The 20,137-nt window shown below is 40.3% G+C and overlaps 1 protein-coding gene across 8 annotated transcripts in view; it reads right to left on the bottom strand.

The window, feature by feature from the left end:
* Positions 1-13,520, bottom strand: part of ARHGEF26 (Rho guanine nucleotide exchange factor 26) — a 139,123-nt gene extending 125,603 nt beyond the window's left edge. For all 8 annotated transcript variants that reach the window (XM_054681196.2, XM_054681194.2, XM_016942197.3 and 5 more), the window contains exons 1-4: positions 13,431-13,520; positions 11,875-13,008; positions 10,491-10,530; positions 5,179-5,324 (exon numbers count right to left, since the gene is read on the bottom strand). In XM_054681196.2, the coding sequence (XP_054537171.1) occupies positions 5,179-5,324; positions 10,491-10,530; positions 11,875-12,957 (1,269 nt within the window). In that variant the 5' untranslated portion in view covers positions 12,958-13,008; positions 13,431-13,520. The remainder of the gene's footprint in view (positions 1-5,178; positions 5,325-10,490; positions 10,531-11,874; positions 13,009-13,430) is intronic.
* Between the last annotated feature and the right edge of the window lie 6,617 nt (positions 13,521-20,137).

Raw genomic sequence — 20,137 nt, 5'->3', positions numbered from 1 at the left:
AAATATTATTCATCATATAAATAGAACTAAAGACAAAAACCACATGATTATCTCAATAGATGCAGAAAAGGCTTTCGATAAAATTCAACATTGATTCATGTTAAAAAAAAAAACCTCAATAAACTAGGTATTGAAGGAAAATACCTCAAAATAATAAGAGCCATATATTACAAATCCATCACCAACATCATACTAAATGGGCAAAAGCTGAAAGCACTCCCCTTGAAAACCGGCACAAGACAAAGATGCCATCTCTCACCACTCCTATTCAACATAGTTGATATGGTTTGTCTGTTTCCCTGCCCAAATCTCATATTGAATTCCCACATGTTGTTGGGGGGGACCAGGTGGGAGTTAAGTGATCATGGGGGCCGGTCTTTCCTGTGCTGTTCTCATGATAGTGAGTAAGTCTCACGAGATCTGATGGTTTTAAAAACGGGAGTTTCTCTGCACAAGCTCTCTCTTTGCCTGCTGCCATCCACATAAGGCGTGACTTGCTCCTCCTGGCCTTCCACCATTGTGGAAGCCTCCCCAGAGTCCTCCCCAGACACAGGGGACTGTAAGCCCATTGAACCCTTTTTCCTGTATAAATTACCCAGTCTCAGGGATGTCTTTATCAGCAGCATGAAAACGGACTAATACAATAGTACTGGAAGTCCTGGCCAGTACAATCTGGCAAGAGAAAGAAAGGAAGAAAGAAAGAAAGGGTATTCAAATAGTAAGAAAGAAAGTCAAACTATCCCTGTCTGCAGATGACATGATCCTATATATGGAAAACCCCATAGTCTCAGCCCGAAAGCTTCTTAAGCTGATAAAAAAAACTTCAGCAAAGTCTCAGGATACGAAATCGATGTGCAAAGATCACTAGCATTTCTATACACCAACAACAGTCAAGCCAAGAGCCAAATCAGGAACAAACTGCCATTCACAATTGCCACAAAAAAATAAGATACCTAGGAATATAGCTAATTAGGGAGGTGAAAGATCTCTACAAGTACAAAACACTGCTCAAAGAAATCAGAGATGACATAAACAAATGGACAAATATTCCATGCTTATGGACAGGAAAAATGAATATCATTAAAATGGCCATACTGCCCAAAGCAATTTATAGATTCAATGCTATTCCTACTAAACTACCATTGAGATTCTTCACAAACTGGAAAAAAACTATTCTAAAATCCATATGGAACCAAAAAATAGCCAAGACAATCCTAAGCAAAAGAATAAAGCTGGAGGCATCACACTACCCAACTTCAAACTACACTACAGGGCTACAGTAACCAAACAGCATGATACTGGTACAAAAACAGACACACAAACCAATGGAACAGAAAAAAGAGCCCAGAAATAAGGCTGCACACCTACAACTATCTGATCTTCTACAAACCTGCCAGATCAGATAGTTGTAGGTGTGCAGCCTTATTTCTTTAGTCCTAATATAGAAGTCTGTGGCTCATTATTCTATTGAGGCTCAGTTAAACAAATGACTATCATTTATTATTCTACTGAGGCCCAACTAAATAAATGCCCTTCTAATTCTCCTTTATTCCTAAATGACAACACTACAGTTAAACCTGTCCCAACACCATAAATGGGGAACCACCTGTCACCTGTATAGCTGAACACTGCCTTACCCAGCATGGTCCAATGAAACCAAAGGAAACATAAACACGCCCAGACAAATTACAGCACAGACTCAAGGCTTAAAGATCTTACATAACAACCATAAATTACTGCAAATTGCTGCACTTCAAAAGTATTCAGCATACTGAATGCTTCTTATAGTCAACTGATAAGGATAGTTTCACCATCCCAGGAGGCAGGCGTTTGCAATAAAAAGATTTTTTAGAAAATAAAACGACACCGGCTAATGCACATGTGCACTCACTCCCTACCCTCCTTAGCAGGAAGTGAAGGTATATGCCGAACTGAGACCTAACCCACTGCCAGAAAACCCCTTGTCTTTAAGAAGAGTTTTGCATTAAAATGTTATACTCAAAATTAGACGGGCTACCTTACTATTTTGATTATTAAAAGTTAAGCATGGAAGGATGATTTTATATACATAGATGATGCTAGGTTTAATATATACATTATACTAGGTATTTATATACATAGACCTCCAACTCTATATATACACACACATATATATTTATATATTACATATTAAAGCTGAATATATATATTAAAGTTGAAAGTCTTCTGAGACCTGCCCTAAATGCTGCAGCTTCACTACCAGGAGGGGTCAGATAGAGAAACAGAGGTGCCGATCACTTTTGAGAAACATCCTGACATTGTTAATGATGCACGAAGCCTCCTCTCGTTAGGGTCCTAAATACAACTTGAAAATTTAGTAGCGGATGAGCTTCTAAAAAGGTAATGGCTGCTTTCTGGTGTTAAAATATCTACTTTCCTAAAAGCCAGAACTGGTTATATCTTTTTGGTGGACAGAAAACCCTCATGAGAAGGACAGAAGAGAACGTCAGGGATAGTGGTTATCTCTGGGGAGGTAGGAAGGAGAAAAGAACTGGAAAGGAAGGAGGGGTTCGCTGTAATAGTCTAAAAAAATAGAAAATGAAGCAAATATGTTAAAATATTAACATTTGTTCAATCTGAGTGATAGGTACACAGAAATTGATTACCTTTATTTATTTTTTAATTTTGCTACGGGTTTAAAGCACTTTATAACAAAAAAATTAAAGTAAAATTTAAGTGAAAAGAAGACACAAAAGGCACAAAGAAATGCAGGCTGGTGCCTAAGTAATGCTAAGTGGCCAAGTCCAATCATGCTGCTTTCATTAAATGTAATTGCCAAGCAACACAATAAACACACACAAGTCTCCCGGGAACACTCACCTCCAAGATAACATACACTAAAATCAGAAATCACTTTATAGTTTTACATTTTATTACAAGATAGTTCTATGATATCAATATCATTTACAAAAGACACAACATTCATTTTTTGCCAAATAAAATGCAAGTCCATAAACAAAGTTGAACTGAAGGATATGCACTATTATTTAATTGTATATACATTTGTTCATGTATATGAAAGCCAAACTCCAGGAGGCATAAATATGGCAGCCTGTTTCTTGGGCTAAACTGAGATCAGGGTGTAACTGACATAAAAATCCACATTTCTTTTTAGCATTCTTTCAGAGACCAACAGCACGATTTAGGCCTGTGCTAACAAACCCAGCTGCTGCCACAGAGAGAAAACAAAAAATTCACAGCCTTCTTTCTTCTCCTGGATCCTCTACCAAATGGTCCATACCAACAACTGAATGAACTCAATGACAGCCATTTAGAGCCAACATGGCCTCAATGGACCTTGTCATCAGCTTTTCCACGTATCCGTTTTGGGATACACATATCATGAGATCATTAGATTAGGGTATAAGGCTGCTAATAAACCAATTCTGTGGCTAGCTTTTACCACCTAACCACATGCAAAAATTTTAAAAATATCACAGAAGTTACAAACTGTTAGCATAGAGGGCAAATCTGAATACTTTCTTGGACACACAACATTTCTTTAAAATTTGAGTTGAGAAAATACTCATAAAAGTCTGGATTTGTACATTCTCTTTTCTAATTATCAGAACATCTGGTCACACTGAGCCCCTGCACTCACCTGGTTTGAGCTAAGTAGTAGCTGCTCAATTTATATAAGGCCTGTTCACCACAGCTCCCACCACTCCCTATCACCTACATATACCAGCATCACATATTCATTCTACTTCCCCTGACACTGTGGATATTTTAATTTTTGGCATAATCATAAGGGTGCTATACCTCAGAGGCCCTGGAAATGAACAGATTCTCCTGAGAACAAAATTAGGAGGTGGGAAGAAGACAGGGAGAAAGCGCTTGGTGTATTGAATTTTGAATTCCAATACAGGTTAGAAGAGAGAAGGTAGAGCTTGAAGCAGAAGTTGTCTCCCACCGTTTACATACACATATTCCCATGGCCCTGGCTATACAGCACCAACATTAACAACTCCTTTTCTTACACCAGTGGGTTCCCTAAATACACAAGATTCCTGATTCTGAACATCTCTGTCACCTCTGCTCTGATATTGCCTAAGGACTCATGGAGGTGTACTGGCTTGTTTTTGATGCAAAGCTCCCCTGAACCAAGCCAGCCATGGGAATTCCTTTCTACTTGCTAATTCATCAGATATTCGCAAATGCTGTGCCCAAACTCTTATCAAGTAAACTAAGCATCAAACTGTGACATTTTGTAAGCCAGGAGGAAAAAAATATACAGTTAAAAAACAAAAGGTGTCTGATGCAGAGAGGAGAAATTACTCATCAACACAAAATTAAGTGTCAGAGACAGGCATACAAAAAAGGCACAGAGATGGAACAGAATATCATTCATTAATCAGCTTTAAGAATATATAAACATTTCTATATCAAATTAAATTTCCAAGGAAGGGCTAGATGCAGTGGCTCATGCCTGTAATCCCAGCACTTTGGGAGGCTGAGGCAGGCGGATCACTTGAGGGCAGGAATTCAAGACCAGCCTGGCCAATACGGTGAAATCTCATCTCTACTAAAAATACAAAAATTAGCTGGGTATGGTGGCACACGCCTACAGTCCTAGCTACTCAGGAGGCTGAGGCAGGAGAATCACGTGAACCTGGGAGACTGCAGTGAGCCGAGATCACGCCACTGTACTCCAGCCTGGGCGACAGAGCAAGACCTCATCTCAAAAAAAAAAAAAAAAAAAAAAAATTTCCAAGGAAGAATTGTAACTAGCTTTCTATTGTGCAGAGATACATATACAGGTACATACATACATGTATATATACACGCATACATACATAAATAAACACACACGCATATATATGTAAATAGCCATAATTATGATAAAGTGCAGGCTATATTTAACAAAAAGAGAGATCTCGTAAAAGGAGTTTCCAGAGGTCACAGTACATCAATCTCATAGCACTTTATTTTATCAAACCTAATTTTCCTGATCAGAAGTGTCAAAGTTCATGTTCTCATTAGTGCTGGCAGAGTTCCGAGAAACATTTCACAATCTAAAAAGAGTCTTTCTCCTTAGTTACAGGATCACTGGCAGAAAAGAGCAAAAGCCAAATCCACACATAATTTCCAAAACTTGTTTTTTTCCTACCACAGATAGAAAAGAAGATAAACACTCACCGCAGAGAGCTGGCTCCATGTGGATCTCAATGGCTTATGGTGAATCACAATTTTTTCATCTGACTTCTGTTCTTTGGGCTCTGACTCTTCATCAGAATCAATGTCAAGGGCCTTTTCCTTGTAGTTTTGATACAGGACAGCATTTTCTGCAAGAAAACAAGGCCTATGTGTCACTAATTGTTCTCAATCATTATGTTACTTGTTCTAAATAAACATCATATGTACCCAATGTTTGGCCTCCAATTTCATAAACAACAGAGAGACAAACAGATTTAGTCCCTGAAGAATAATTACAGAAAAGTGATTTTCTCATTCACATAGCTCTATCTCAAACTCAACTGCAGGGGAAGGGGAGCAGCCCATACAGAGAATGCCAACAGAAGCAAAGTTTCCACATCTCTGTCCACTACTCATGAAGGACAGTCAGGCCTGTTAAATCACTGTAATTTAGGTTAAAATACATCCTATCTTTTATTTAAGGTCCATCACCATTCATTTATCTATTTAATAAACATTTATTGTGTATCTATGACATGCCAAGGGCTGAGAGTAAAATGGAAAACAAAAGAAAGACACCTCTGATGCCTCATGAGCTCTCATGTCCTCATCCACCTCTCATGAGCTAACAGTTTAATTTTAAAAACTGTCAAATTCACTCATGCATTTATTCATTCAACTGTTACTTAGAAAACACCTACTAGGAACCGGCAACAGCTTAGCACGTGGAATACAATAATAGACACTAAAAATCTCAATATTCAGGAGCTGATACTAAAGCATGAGAGAACTGCAATAAATAAGCAAATAACTTTGATAGTATTTTGATGCTGATAAGTGTCATGAAGAAACATGAAACAGGGAAGGGGGGTAGAAAGCGCTGGGAGGAGGGCACGTAGATATTAAGTAGGGTAGTTTAGGAAGGCCTCACTGGAGTGACAATTAAGTAAAGACATAGAAGAGGTGAGAAAGTGAGCCACCTGTATCAAAACAACAAAGAAAAGGCCCTTGATGTTGACTCTGATGAAGAACTAGTGCCCAAACAGCATCTCATCAGGGACACAGCAAGTGCAAAGCCCTGGGGCATGAGTCTACTTGGTATGTCTGTATGTACCAAGAGCAGCAAGGAGGGCTGCATGGCTGGAGTACCAAGGAAATGGGGGGAAAGTACAGAAGATGGGAGTTGAGGCCGGCGGGCATGGTGGCTCACACTTGTAATCTCAGCACTTTGGGAGGCTGACATGGGCAGATCACTTGAGGTCAGGAGTTCCAGACCAGCCTGGGCAACATAGTGAGATCCCGCCTCTATCAAAAATACAACAAATTAGCCGAGTGTGGTGGTGCACCCCTGTGGTCCCAGCTACTCGGGAGGCTGAGGCAGAAGAACTGCTTGAACCTGGGAAGCAGAAGTTGCAGTGAGCCGAGATCATGCCACTACACTCCAGACTGGACCCCGTCTCAAAAAAAAAAAAAAAAAAAAGAAGAAGAAGAAGAAGATGGGAGTTGTGGGTGACCAGAGGGCTGATCATGTAGGGCCTTGCCTCAGCCATTAAAGGACTTTGATTTTTACTCAAAATGTGATGGCACGTCACTATAGGTTTGAGAACATAATGATCTTACACAAATACATACCTATAAACTGAAAGATTTATATAGTGGTGCGAACAGACTGTCAGTAGGGTGTGATCTAGTCTGGCAGTCAGATACTTGGTCAATGAGGAAAGTCTAAGGTCTGAAAGCTGAGAAGCTACAGAGCTACAGGAAAAGCATACACAAAAGCTATAATGCGAACATAAGAGGAAACATAATACAGTCACGCATTGCATAATATTGTTTTGATCAATGACAAACCACATCTACAACGGTGGTCCCATATGTTATAAAGGAGCTAAAAAATTCCTATCACCTAGCCATCTTAAATGTTGTAGTGTACCACATTACTCACATGTCTATGGTAATGCTGGTGTAAACAAACCGATTGTACTGCCAAAAATATAAAAGTATAGCACATACAATTATATACAGTTCATGATACTTGATAATGATAATAAACTATGTTACTGGTTTATGTATTTACTATACCATGCTTTTTATCATTATTTTAGAGTGCACTCCTACTTACCAAAAAAAAAAAAAAAAAAAAAAAGTTAACTGTGAAACAGCCTCAGGCAGGTCCTTCAGGAGGTATTCCTGAAGAAGACACTGTTATCATGGATGATGACAGCCCCATGTATGTTACTGTCCCTGAAGACCTTCTTGTGGGACAAGATGTTGAGATGGAGAACAGTGACATTGATGATTCTGACCCTGTGCAGGCCTAGGCTAATGCATGTGTTTAGTTTCAACAAAAGAATTTAAAAAGTAAAAACGAAAATTTTTTACAATAGGAAAAAGCTTATGGAATAGGTATGTGAAGAAATAAAACATTTCTGTACAGTTGTACAATGTGTTTGTGTTTTAAGCTGTATTAAAACCAGAGTTGAAAAGATTCAAAAATTTTTAAATTTTACAAAATAAGTTACAGTAAGCTGAAGTTAATTTATTATTGAAGAAAAAAGTTTCTTTAAAATTCAATATAGCTTAAATGTACAGTATTGGTAAAGTCTACAATAGTGAACAGTAATGTTCTAGGCCTTCCCATTCACTCACTACTCATTTACTGACTCACCCAGGGCAACTTTCAGTACTGCAAGCTCCATTCATGGTAAGAGTCCTATAGAAGAGTACCATTTTTAATTTTTTATATTGTATTTTTACTGTACTTTTCCTGTGCTTAGATACACAAATATCATTGTGTTACAACTGCCTATAGTATTCAGTACAGTAACATGCTGTACAGGTTTGGCTCTACCATATATCCTAGGCTATACCATCTGGTTTGTTTAAGTACGCTCTGTGATATTTGCACAACAACAAAACTGCCCAAGGATGTATTTCTCAGAATGTATCCTCATCATTAAGTGATGCATGGCTGTATCTTAAAAGAACTAGGGAAAGTCAACATGGCAAAAGCTTGGGTATGTTTAGTGGCCACAGTGTACAAGGTGAGTTTAGAGACATGAGCAAGACAGTCCAAATCAAGGAAATATTTGTAGGCAATGGTAAAAACTGGATTTCACCCTGAGTACAAAAGGATTGAGTTTCTTTCACACTGTCATGATAGCATTTCTTTCCTGAACACAATGGGACTCCATGAAAAGGAAAGACTTGCTTAGATTAGACAGCAAAACATTGACTACCTAGGAGACTAAGAAGCTATTGGGGTAGTCAACGAAAGATGATGGAGATTTAAGCTATATAACATAGAACAGACTGGTGAAAGACCGGATATGGGGGCAGAGAGAGGGAGGTGTTAAGGATGTTTCCTAGGTCTGCAGGCCTCACAACCAGAAAGTAGGAGATGGGAACACCAGAAGAGATTCAGGTTTAGTGGGGAAGATTATGAGTTTGGTTTGGGGCATTTTGAGTTTGAACTGACTTTCCCATCTACCAAAACAAGCATGCATCTGCCCCTTTTCTCATCAACTACAGATTATTCTGTATGCACTATGACTAAAGTAACACTGGAGTCTATTCAAGATTTTACTGGTCTCTGATTGTCATGCTATGTAAAGCAGATTATGAGGGTAAAGACTGAGTCTCCCCTAGTCTTCAAAGTACTAAGTAGTTGGCACAAAGTATATATGCATAACATTGTTGACAGATTTCTCATTCATTTTCACAACAACTTAGGCAACAGTATTATTAACCTCATTTCACACATGAGGTGGCTCAGTGAGGTCCCTGTGATATTAAGGTTTTTCTCAGTATCACTTAACTGATGAACAGGAACAGCAAGACAGGAACCCAGGTCTGCCTGGCTCTAATATCACAGCTTCTCACCATTTAGACACACTGCTTCCTTAGTTACATTCTTGTTAATCATTAACTGTAAGAATCCTGCATTCCTCATGTACATATATATGTACATGAAAAAAATTTCTAGGTCATTATATTTGAGAAGAAATGAGAGGATACACAGAAACAGCTCCCTATAAAAGGAAATAACGTAAAACTAGTTATAATGAAGTCTACTCTCTGACTTCAAAAAAAATCTAAAAATTTTAAACTCTCTTAGGCAGAGGTCACAAAATAAATATCAAATTCCAGGGAATGTAAAGCATCTCCTTAGGTAAATATTAGGTAGATGCTGTTCACTTCATAGTCAGAGTGCTATAAGAAGAAGCAAACTGGACTAAGAACTGGATCTGTGTCCTACTACTGGCTGTGTAACTAGGTGTGACAGCAGACAGGTTACCAAACCTCTCAGATCTTCTGGTTTCCTCAATTATAAAATTAGGGAGATGAACTTATTCCAACCAGCTAAATACTATATCTGGATTTCCTAAGATTGGTACGGTGAATGAATTTTTATAGATAAGTCATTTATAAATGTTCCAATGGGAAACTCATCTTTATAAAAATTATATAGGGAATTACTTGACAATCACCTAAGGCTACATATTTTATAACTCTGGGTGATTGTACATTTGCTTGACCTATAGAGGGGCACTCCCTTCTTTATTATTCTTTGAAGGTTGGAAAATCTTCACACTTCAAAACATGACAAAAAGTTAACTACCCTCACTACCACCATGACCCTCCATCCCAACAAGTGCTACAGCTGGGACTGCTCCCTTCATGCTCTTCCAGTTGGCTGACGCTTGACCCATCTATTTACAAAAAGTCCATTAATCTGATTAGGGTTTGAACACCTGGTTGAAGCTGCTTTTTTTTTTTTTTTTTTGAGATCCTTAATAAAAATACTACATGGGTTGAAAAGTCTTAAGAATATGTTTTTGTCAGCCAGGAGAGTTAGAGTTCCCCCAAAGCTGAAACTTAATAAGGAAACAGGAAGTCAGAAATGATAATCAAATGTGGAAATATGGGCAGAATACTAAGTCAAAGGAAATGTGACCTAAAGAAATATGACTTCAGATCTAAATGCCAAAATCAGAATTTTTAACTAAAAAGCTAGAGCTTGCTCTTACCCTTCCTGAGGAACATGGGGATGGAGCCAAGGTAGAGAAGAATTAAAAATCCCAGGACATTGACTGAAAAAGTTATCAGCCTATAAAAAATGCCATTAACTATATTCACCATTAGTATTACTAGGTAAAAATTTAGCTTAGTGAGCAGCTTTGGACTGTATAATTTGAGAAGAAGTTGGACATATTTCTCATCGTAAGCATTTTTGTTACTGCAGTTGGATTTCAACTTATAATTGGTATTCCACATTGAAACAGCAATGAAAGTTTGGAAAATTAAATGCTTACCTTCCCCATCAAATGTTCCTTGTCCTTTCAGCATTTTTTTCTAAGAGACAAAAAAAAGTAAAAAAAAAAAAAAAAAAAAAGGAAAAGCAAACTATGTATGAATGAGCCAAATAGAAAATACAGCTATTTTAAGTAAAAATACTTTTTTTTAGTCATTACATTAATTAGATTTCCAAGAGCGCACAGAAGCTGAGCCCTGGAGGAGTTCACTCATTTGATCACTACAATTCACTGAAACAATGAAATAAAATGTACAAGATTCCCCACACCCTGTCAAAACAGATTGAGAATCCTCAAATAACTAGCAGGTCAGCTCATTTTACAACTCGTGATTCACCATCACTGTTAAATTGAACTTTGCTATACTTGCAGAGTTGGAAAAAACACATAAAATGTTATGTAATTTATTTTCTTTAAGACCACGGGCTCTAAAATAAAACAGGCTTGCTTGCGTTTTGCATATGTGCCATTTATATAGACTGGTTCCAGTGCTCTGATTAACCAGGAAAAAATGTGGCTGCCAAAAAGAATCTCTGCCTTATTGCTGAAATCTGTGTTGTTTCTGTGGAAGGCTGCACACACTCCAAAATACCCCTCTTCAGTTTTCCCTGTTTCTTTATGTCATATTTGGCAATATTTTAATAAGTGCAGCTAATGGGACAATATAGGGGAGCAATACCACACAGTGTCCACCCTAACCTTAAGTTTTCAGCTGCCAATTTGTTACATGCACTCAAGGATGAATGGGCATACAACGGGAATAAAACACAACCAAAGGCCATGCTGACAAAAACAAGCAACAAAAAAGATGACAAAATATTTATGTCTTTTGTGATCCTGGCAACTGATTTTCAAATTCACATTCTACCTGAATGACATCAAGTGCGTAGTAACCACTCAAAAAACAATTCAGTAAGTAAAAGCAAAAAATAATCAACAGGCTCAAACAGGAATCAGTATTTTTCTGAATCAGCTGTGATAACAGCTATCATTGACTGAAACCTCTAAGCAAACTCCAGACAACTTGACTGCAGAGTGCGGTTCTGAACATGCTCCTCCCCCTTTCAGCTATCTCTTTTAAAAGTGGTAAAGACTCACTCAGCCAATAATCTGCCATATTTCACTCTTGTCCCCCCCAATTCTGCCTGAGCTTAGAAATTTAAAAGTGATGAATTTCACTTCTTCCCACAAAGTTGCACTAAACTCGGCTGTGCCTGCCATTATCAAAGTGGCCAAGAGCTCGATGTACACTAGCAATCAAGAGCAAAACACAGAATTAAAACGGAATGACTTCTTCGGGTTTCCTCTACGCTCCTCCTCCCCACTCCCAACACATTTACTTTCCGCTTAGTGAATGGCGTGCCACACTCCTGCCCACTTTTACCTTTATCCTTCCCAGACTGGAAAACTTCTCCTTGTCTTCCATCACCACTTTCAGAACAGGCTGGGACATTCTGTTCTTCTTCTTCGAGCTGGTAGAACTGTCAAAATCAAAGCCACTGACCACTGCCCTGCGATAAGACGTGGACCGCAAACCTCTCCGCAGAGACCCTGGGCTATCCACGTCGTTATCGACCTCAGTCTCCTCCCCTGCGTGACCCAGTGGTCCTCCTAGGCCCTCCACCATGCTGCGCACCTTGAGGAGTCTCTTGTGGGGCTCCACATTTTGATTGTTGGATTTACTTATTTTAATTTCCGAGGCCAGACTCTTCGGAATGATCTGCTGCTTCCCCACTTTGAGGGCGGCGGGGCTGTTTGTACTCAAAACCACGGAAGGATTCTCGAGGAGCTCGTTCTCCTGGGAGGGCAGCCTTTGGAGGGGTAGTTTTTGTTCCGAAGAACTTTTCTGGGGCCCAGGAGAGAGCCCCCGTTCGGGGTCCTTTGCCTTCCGGCCGGACTGCGAACCTGACCCAGGAGAGTCGTTATTAGCGGCAAGGCCATTTGCAGTGGGCGAAGGCACCGGGCTGGCAGTCAACCCAGTAAGGTCCTCCTCGGGGGTGCAGGGGGCGGGCGCGTTAGGAGTCCGCGGGGGGCGCAGAACCGGCGGCGGCGGCGGCGCAGGCAAGGTCACCGCGCCATTTGCTGGGGATTTCGGGGAGCCGCCCGGCACCGCTTTAGGGAGCTTGGGTGACTTGGGCCGTCGAAGTCGAGGAGAGGCAGCCCTGTACTCCGGGGATGCCGTCCCACCATTGGCCACCGCTCTCCGCTGGGCGCCCAGAAGCAGGGGACTCCTATGTACCGTCCTGCTGTCCGAGGCGGTGGGCACCTGGGCGGGAATCTGCGCTGCGGGGAGCGTCCCTCCGTCCTCCACCGGGAAATCCGTAATTAGTAACCCGTTGGGGCTCTGGTAGGACTGGGGCCTCGGCTTGCTCCGGCCCAGAAGCTGGTGGGGCTGAGGAATCGACCGCCTCCGCCACAAAGGGGTTATGCTGTTGCTAGAAAAATCCACCTCGCTCTCGCCGTCCATAGCCGGGCCTCGAAGTCAGCGCCGGGAGGAGCAACACCGAGTTAGTCTTGCCTAAAGAGGAAAGAAGTTAGGAAACTGTGCCTCTGGACAACCGGGGACGCCTGGCCGACTCGCGTGCTCCCAGTCCAGCGGTCCCCCTGCTGCTGCGCAGGACACGACTGCACCGCACTTACCCGCCCTTTCTCGGGCAAAAACTGCACCACTGCGGTGCGCGGTTCCCGGCAGAAATCTGGGCTGCCGCCCAGGCGGATTAATCCAATCACCTCCGCGTCCCTCCCGCGCCAAAAGACCACCCGCAGCAAACGAGCCCGCCACCAATTTACTGAGTGCAAGCCGAGGCACAAGAAACTTGGGACGAGTTCAGCTTTCTTGGGAAACTCGCCGCGGGACGCTCCCTTCTGTCGCCATCCAGCCTCCCGCCCTCATCATGGGTACCCTCGCGCTCCAGGTGCGCGGCTCCCAGGCAAATTTACCTTCTGGGGCTTGCAATGTCCGGGGCCGAGGAGCACCCACTACCCCGTGGGTGGCCCGGGTCCGGGACCGAAGCGCAGCCGCGAGAGCTTAGGAGAACGCTGCCGCCGACCGCGGCGCCGGCGCCGGCCCGCCCCCAACGCCTGACTACGCCCCCACACTTGGCCCCGCCCCCGTTTCGGCCCCGCCCAGATCCGCCTCCATCGCAGCCAGAAGCAAGAAGCTGTCTTCCCGCCCCCGCGTGCCTACAATCAGCCCCAGTCTCCCCGGGAAACAGACGAGCGCACCTGAGCTGAGTTCTGAGCTCCAGCGTTTGGGGCTAGAAGTTGCGGACTAGTAGCTGAGGCAGCACGGGAGTGTAGGCGCGCGGGGTCGTTGCCGGGGGCACAGAGTGAGAACAAGCAAGGGAGCCCTGCTGAATTGCAGCTTAGGAAGCCCTGAATCCTGGAGGTGCGTTGAAACCGAGAACGCGCGGCGTAGTAGACTTTGTGAGATGCGTGGGCAGTAGCGCAGAGTTCTAACGCAGAGTCATGCCCTCTCAGCATTCAGGTGGTCTTAATCAGATGGGCTCGTCCCAGTGCTGAAAATGCATTATAATATAAACAGATAGATGGGCTTGTTTGTGCCTAGAGTCTTTCCGTAGGAAAGACTGGCAGCTCTGAAGAGGGAAACTGGGTGGCTACGAAACCGGAGGGAGGGAGAGTTTTCATATAATTATTTTTGGTCCTTGTATGCTTTGCATCTTGAAACCTACCTATGAAAAATAAGCTCAATTTACACTACAAAAAAAGTATTGGTTTCCAACAGTACATAGAATAAAACTCAAAATCCTTAGCATGGCTTACAAGACACTTCACTACTGCCCTACTTCTTCAGCCTAGTCTTTCCTCCATCACTTTCTTCATTATTTTTTTGGCCACACTCAAAGTTTGACAGCCTCAGAACCTTCCCTTTCGTTCCTTCCTGACCTGACTTGTCACTGCATCAGAAAGACCTTCCCTGTCCCCTCCTTAATTATACCATTGCCCCGTTTATTTTCCCAGCCACTTGTTCTCTTCTATTTCTGCACTTATAAAATTTTGTATATATATATATATATATTTATGTGTTTATGTTTATTGTCTTTTGTCTTTACACGGTAATTTGCATGAGGGCAGGGGTCATGTTTTTTTTTTCTTCTCCGTATTTCCGGCACATGGTGGGCACTTAATATTTATTTAATGAGTGAGAGAATGAATGACAGGAATGAAGTGAAAACAGTGACCATTCCTTCCAAAGTGCTTCGTTGTCAAATAGTAGAAAGATGGCTGTGTCTTGGCCAGGCTCCTGCTGTGTGACAATAATGAGGCAAACTTGAGAAGACAAATAATTTTAGACCTTAAGAGCTGTATAATTGATTCTATTAGCAAGACAAATGGGCCCTTCTCCAAGTTCTCTTTCAGCATTCATGCATTCAGCAGGGATGCAGTGAGCATCCACTGTGTGCAAGTTATGCTGCCTGTTTTTGCCCTAGATTGAATGCAATGGCCAAAAATATTAAGATGTGATCTCTGGGTGGTGAGATGAAGGATAGTATGTTTCATGCTGCTTTATATTTTTCTATACTTAACGAAATATACTGGACAATGAAGATATATTACTTTGATCTGAGACATTTTCATAAACAAAGAAAAAAAGAAACGGCATCAAAAAATGTATAAGAAACTTTTTTTTTTTAGACGGAGTTTTGCTCTTGTTGCCTAGGCTGGAGAGCAATGATGCGATCTCGGCTCACCGCAACCTCCGCCTCCAGGGTTCAAGCAATTCTCCTGCCTCAGCCTCCCGAGTAGCTGGGATTACAGGCATGTACCACCACGCCCGGCTAATTTTGTATTTTTAGTAGAGACAGGGTTTCTCCATGTTGGTCAGGCTGGTCTCGAACTCCCAATTTCAGGTGATCCACCCACCTTGGCCTCCCAAAGTGCTGGGAATTGCAGGTGTGAGCCACCGCTCCTGGCCTAAGAAAATTTTTAAGAAAGAAATTTTCCAAATTGGGTGGAAGACATGGCTGATTACATACTCGCATGTAGATACATAGACTTTTTTTTTAATATAAGGTGTTTTCTATACCAACATGTATTGCTGTTATATTGGGGAAATATAATAAATTAATTTCAAAAGTGGTTACCTACTGACAAATGGAGTATTCACCTAATTCAAAATGCAACCTGTGACCTATGTTAAGAAGCGGTAAAAGGTGATGTGAGAAGGTGGCTTTTCTTGAAATTATGTTGCTTCTACAAACAAGTGTAACCAATATTTGTGACGACTTCATAGGATCTTCTTACCTCATTTCCAACAGACAACAAAATACCTACCAAAACAACAACAAAACACCAAGCTCTGGTCCTTCACTGAGGGAAGTTTACAAACTCACAGACCTAGTGCCTATTCAATTTATTGTTATCTATTCAAGTCTAACCTATCTTCAATTATATGTTCCACTCAAAAGAAAGGAAAAGAGCTGCTAATAAAACTATGACAATATGTTATGTCATATCGAATTTTTACTTTATACTTAGTGCTTTTAGACACTTATACATAGATTTGCTTAGTACTGTGTGTATGTAGGAAAGGAAAATATAAGCAAAATGAATTTACCGAAGTCCCGAACATTGAGCCTGATTCTTCTGAATACGTTTTCATGAAAAGCATTCATGTGTGTTTTTCCACACAATATTGTTGATAGTGCACCATTTCTTAAAAGGATGTTCCAGTCTTGTTCCTGGGATTTGCCTCCTAGACAATGACACTCATTCTGCAGATGTGATGCTGGCACTATCCCATTTGACTAAACACATAGTTTTCTTGTTCAACTGAACTGTATGTCACTACAAGCTATGCAGCTTCTCTATTAATGGCCAGGAGAAAGTTTCTCACAAATTGTAGTTTCATGCCTTAACCATAGTCCTGCATGATACATGAATTGGTTATATCAACCTCTCTTTGCTTTAGAATTTCTTTCACCTAATCTGTCGTATCTGGTAATTTCTCCTGCCTTCAACTGTGTTTCTTGGCATATGGCTTTGACACAACAGGACTAAATTTCATAGAATTTAGTAGAAATGATAACAATTCATTTATGCCCATGTTCAAAAATAGGCAATGCCAACTATATCATCACTATCACCTGGCCACTGGATGTTTATTTGATAGTAAGACACATCCCAGTTTCAAAGAAATTAAAATGTGGTACCAAATTATTCTTAAAATTGAAGAAATACAGTATGTCAAACTATTTGTAATGATATTTTCCGCTGGTATATTCCAATGGTATATTGATCTATTAGAATATTCAATGGTATAACGCAAGATATATATGGCTACATTTACTAAACAAATTCACATTGATCACAAATTTTGTGTCCCAAGCACAATAATTTGGCTAATTTTTAAACGCAAATTGTTAGCTAGTCTTATTACAATATATGTCCAATTTTCCAATATATCCCATCCCATGTACCTTTTGTTTATTTATACATTCAACAACTATTTATTGGGTGCATTCAAGTGCCAAGCATTAAGACAAACATTCCTGAACCTTACAGTTTGGCTCATGAAACATGACTGAAACATTAAAATATAAGACACCCAAACTGTGTAAGATGCATAGTAAGCTCTCTGTTCTATGGAAACCTTTGTGAAGGAGTCTGGATAAAACTGGCCCAGAAGGGTAGATAAAGTATTGCAAGGTGGAGAAGCAGACAATGATGTCACAGAAAGATTTCCCAGGATAAGCAAAAACATGGAGGGATGGCTGGAGAACTGATATTCATTAAGTGCCAACTATATGTTAAGCTTTGTTGTTTGTTACACATAACTTAATCTCACATTAGTTCTGAGCCCACTTAAATATGAAGCTGAAGCCCAAAAAGCTCTTCTCATACTGTTGATAATTGGTTGAGTCAGAATCCTAAACTTTTTCTTTACAATACTCCAGAGCCCATGCATCAAAACATACAAGAAACTAAGCTCACCAAAACACAGTTTGCTTTTGGAAGTTGTGGGATATTAATTTGGATGAATATGGTGGGAATAGAATGTGGTATGCAACAGAGACTGAGGGATTGAGATTTTACCTGAATGACAACTAACTACTCTGATATGATTTGGCAGTTTGGCTCTGTGTCCCCATCCAAATCTCATCTCAAATTGTAATCCCCATGTGTTCATGGAGGGAGGTGATTGGGTCTTGGGGGCAGTTTCCTCCATGCTGTTCCCATGATAGTGAGTGAGTTCTCATGAGATCTGATGGTTTTATAAGCGTCTAGCATTTCCCCTGCTTGCACTTCTCTCTCTCGCCACCATGTGAAGAAGGTTCTTGCTTCCTCTTCACTTTCTGCCATGAGCGTAAGTTTCCCGATGCTTCCCCAGCCATATGGAACTGTGAGTCAACTGAGCCTCTTTCCTTTACAAATTACCTAGTCTCAGGTGGTATCTTTATAGCAGTGTGAAAATGGACTAATACATACTCCTTGAAGAGATTTAAACTTTGCCATCTTCTAAAAAATGAATATGATGACACCAGTGTCAGAAATAAAAAACAAAACATTGACAGATTTGACAATTTAAACATTTTAACCTTTGTGCATTAAGAAAAGCCACATAAACCCATACATTTTGAGGGAAATCTTCTCTTAGAAGGAAATTAGAGAAAAATATTTAAATATATATAAAATATAAATAGGTTTGTGTATGATATAGCCATTTAACACTTTGTCATATATATTTAAATATTTATATGTTGTATATTAAATATATATATTATATATTGAAATATATAAATATATATGACAAAGTGTTAAGTGGCTGTATCATACAATCAATAAGAATAAGATAACGAAAGTTGTAAAATGAACAGAGTAAGAATAAGCATTTTGGAGAGGACATGAATGTCCACTATACATCAAAATATACTCAATCTCAATAATAAAAACAAAATTTAAGAATTAGTGAGATAATTTTTCATTTATTAGATAAGCAAAGATTGTCTTTTTTTTTTTTTTTTTAGATGGAGGCTTACTCTGTTCCCCAGGCTGTAGTGCAGTGGCGTGATCCTGGCTCACTGCAACCTCCACCTCCTGGGTACAAGCAATTCTCTGCCTCAGCCTCCCAAGCAGCTGGGATTACAGGCGCCCACCACCATACTCGGCTAATTTTTATATTTTTAGTAGAGATGGGGTTTCACCATCTTGGCCAGGCTGGTCTTGAACTCCTGACCTCATGATCCACCCGCCTCAGCCTCCCGAAGTGCTGGGATTACAGGCATGAGCCAGGGTGCCCAGCCAAGATTGTCTTTTAAAAAGGCAATACCCACTGTTGGTAAAAGCACAGGCAAAAGAGAATTCTGAATCATTCATGGTAAGAATGTAAATTGGTACCTCTTTCTGGAGAGCAATTAGATGATACTTAACCAAAATGTTGATTAACTTAACCAAACCTTTTGTTATGGTGGCCAAAAGTTAGCAACAGGCTAAGTGTCAGCAAGGGACTGGCTAATAAACCATGATGTGCAATGCAACCACCAAAAATAATTATACAAAATTATAATTGTACAAAAATTCAAAATATGTAATTAAAGTTTTTTTAGAAAACTGTTTTAATACACACTATGCAAAATATCCTACTTTGAGTTTTACAAACTGCAAATAGCTATATGTAAAACTGTTTGTAAATATATAAAACATATTTGTGTATATATGTAATGCCTAGATTTTGAGTATTCACCAAAATGTTGTCATGTCTACTCTGCACAGCTGGATTAATGGTGATATTTAGGTATGTTTTGCTGTGAAACAAACCACCCCAACACTTAGTGACGTAAAATAGCAACTTCTATTATTTGTTATTTTTTCACCATTTTGTGGGCTGGCCTGGCAGTTCTTCAGTAGGTCTCACCTAGGTTTTCTAGTGTGGTAGCAGGCAGCCAGCTGTGGGGTTGTCTGGGTCGGGAGGACAAAGCCCCCTCACATGCCTCACAGCTGGTTGATGCTGGCTGTTATTTGAGGCTCCTATTCTCCCTTTCTCAAATCTTCAATGTTCTGAACAGGAATCCCCATGATTCCTGAGACAATGGAGTGGTAAGTCAAAATGACAAAGAAAATTCTGGAGAGGATACTTGAAAAGGAGGTTTTGAAAATTGACTAGATCTCTTTGGGAAAAGAGTTCTGAAAAGGAGACTTTCTATGACACTTATTAATGATTTATATATTATCTTACATGTTAACATTTTGTGAGCACTTACAGTATACAGACCCTCTTTGAAGTGCTTCAACTGTATTATATAATTTAATCCTCACAACAACCTTATGAGGTAGGAACTACTACTATAATCCATTTATACACAAGAAAATTAAGTATAGCACAGAGAGGTTAAGAAGCCATGCATCCTGGCTCATAATTATTACACTATATTGTTACATGGTTTGTGATTCCATTATGCATTTATATTTTTCACAAATAATATATAAACACCCCAACGTCGGGCTGGTTCTTTATCTCCAGTATTGCTTCAGTAATGGACAGGTAGATCAATTGGTGAAAATGCCCAAAGTTATAAAGAAAAAGAGGTGGAGGAAGGGATGTCATCCAAGTAGGAAGAAAGCCACAAAAGCCTGAGAAAGGAAGTTTCCAAAAGGAAAGTCATATCAGCAGCTCCTGGTTGGTACCT

This window comes from Pan troglodytes, chromosome 2 (assembly GCF_028858775.2).
Source record: "Pan troglodytes isolate AG18354 chromosome 2, NHGRI_mPanTro3-v2.0_pri, whole genome shotgun sequence".
NCBI classification, from domain to species: Eukaryota; Metazoa; Chordata; class Mammalia; order Primates; family Hominidae; genus Pan; species Pan troglodytes.
Note: the sequence above shows the minus strand (reverse complement) of the source record. Positions and strands in the feature narration are given on the sequence as shown.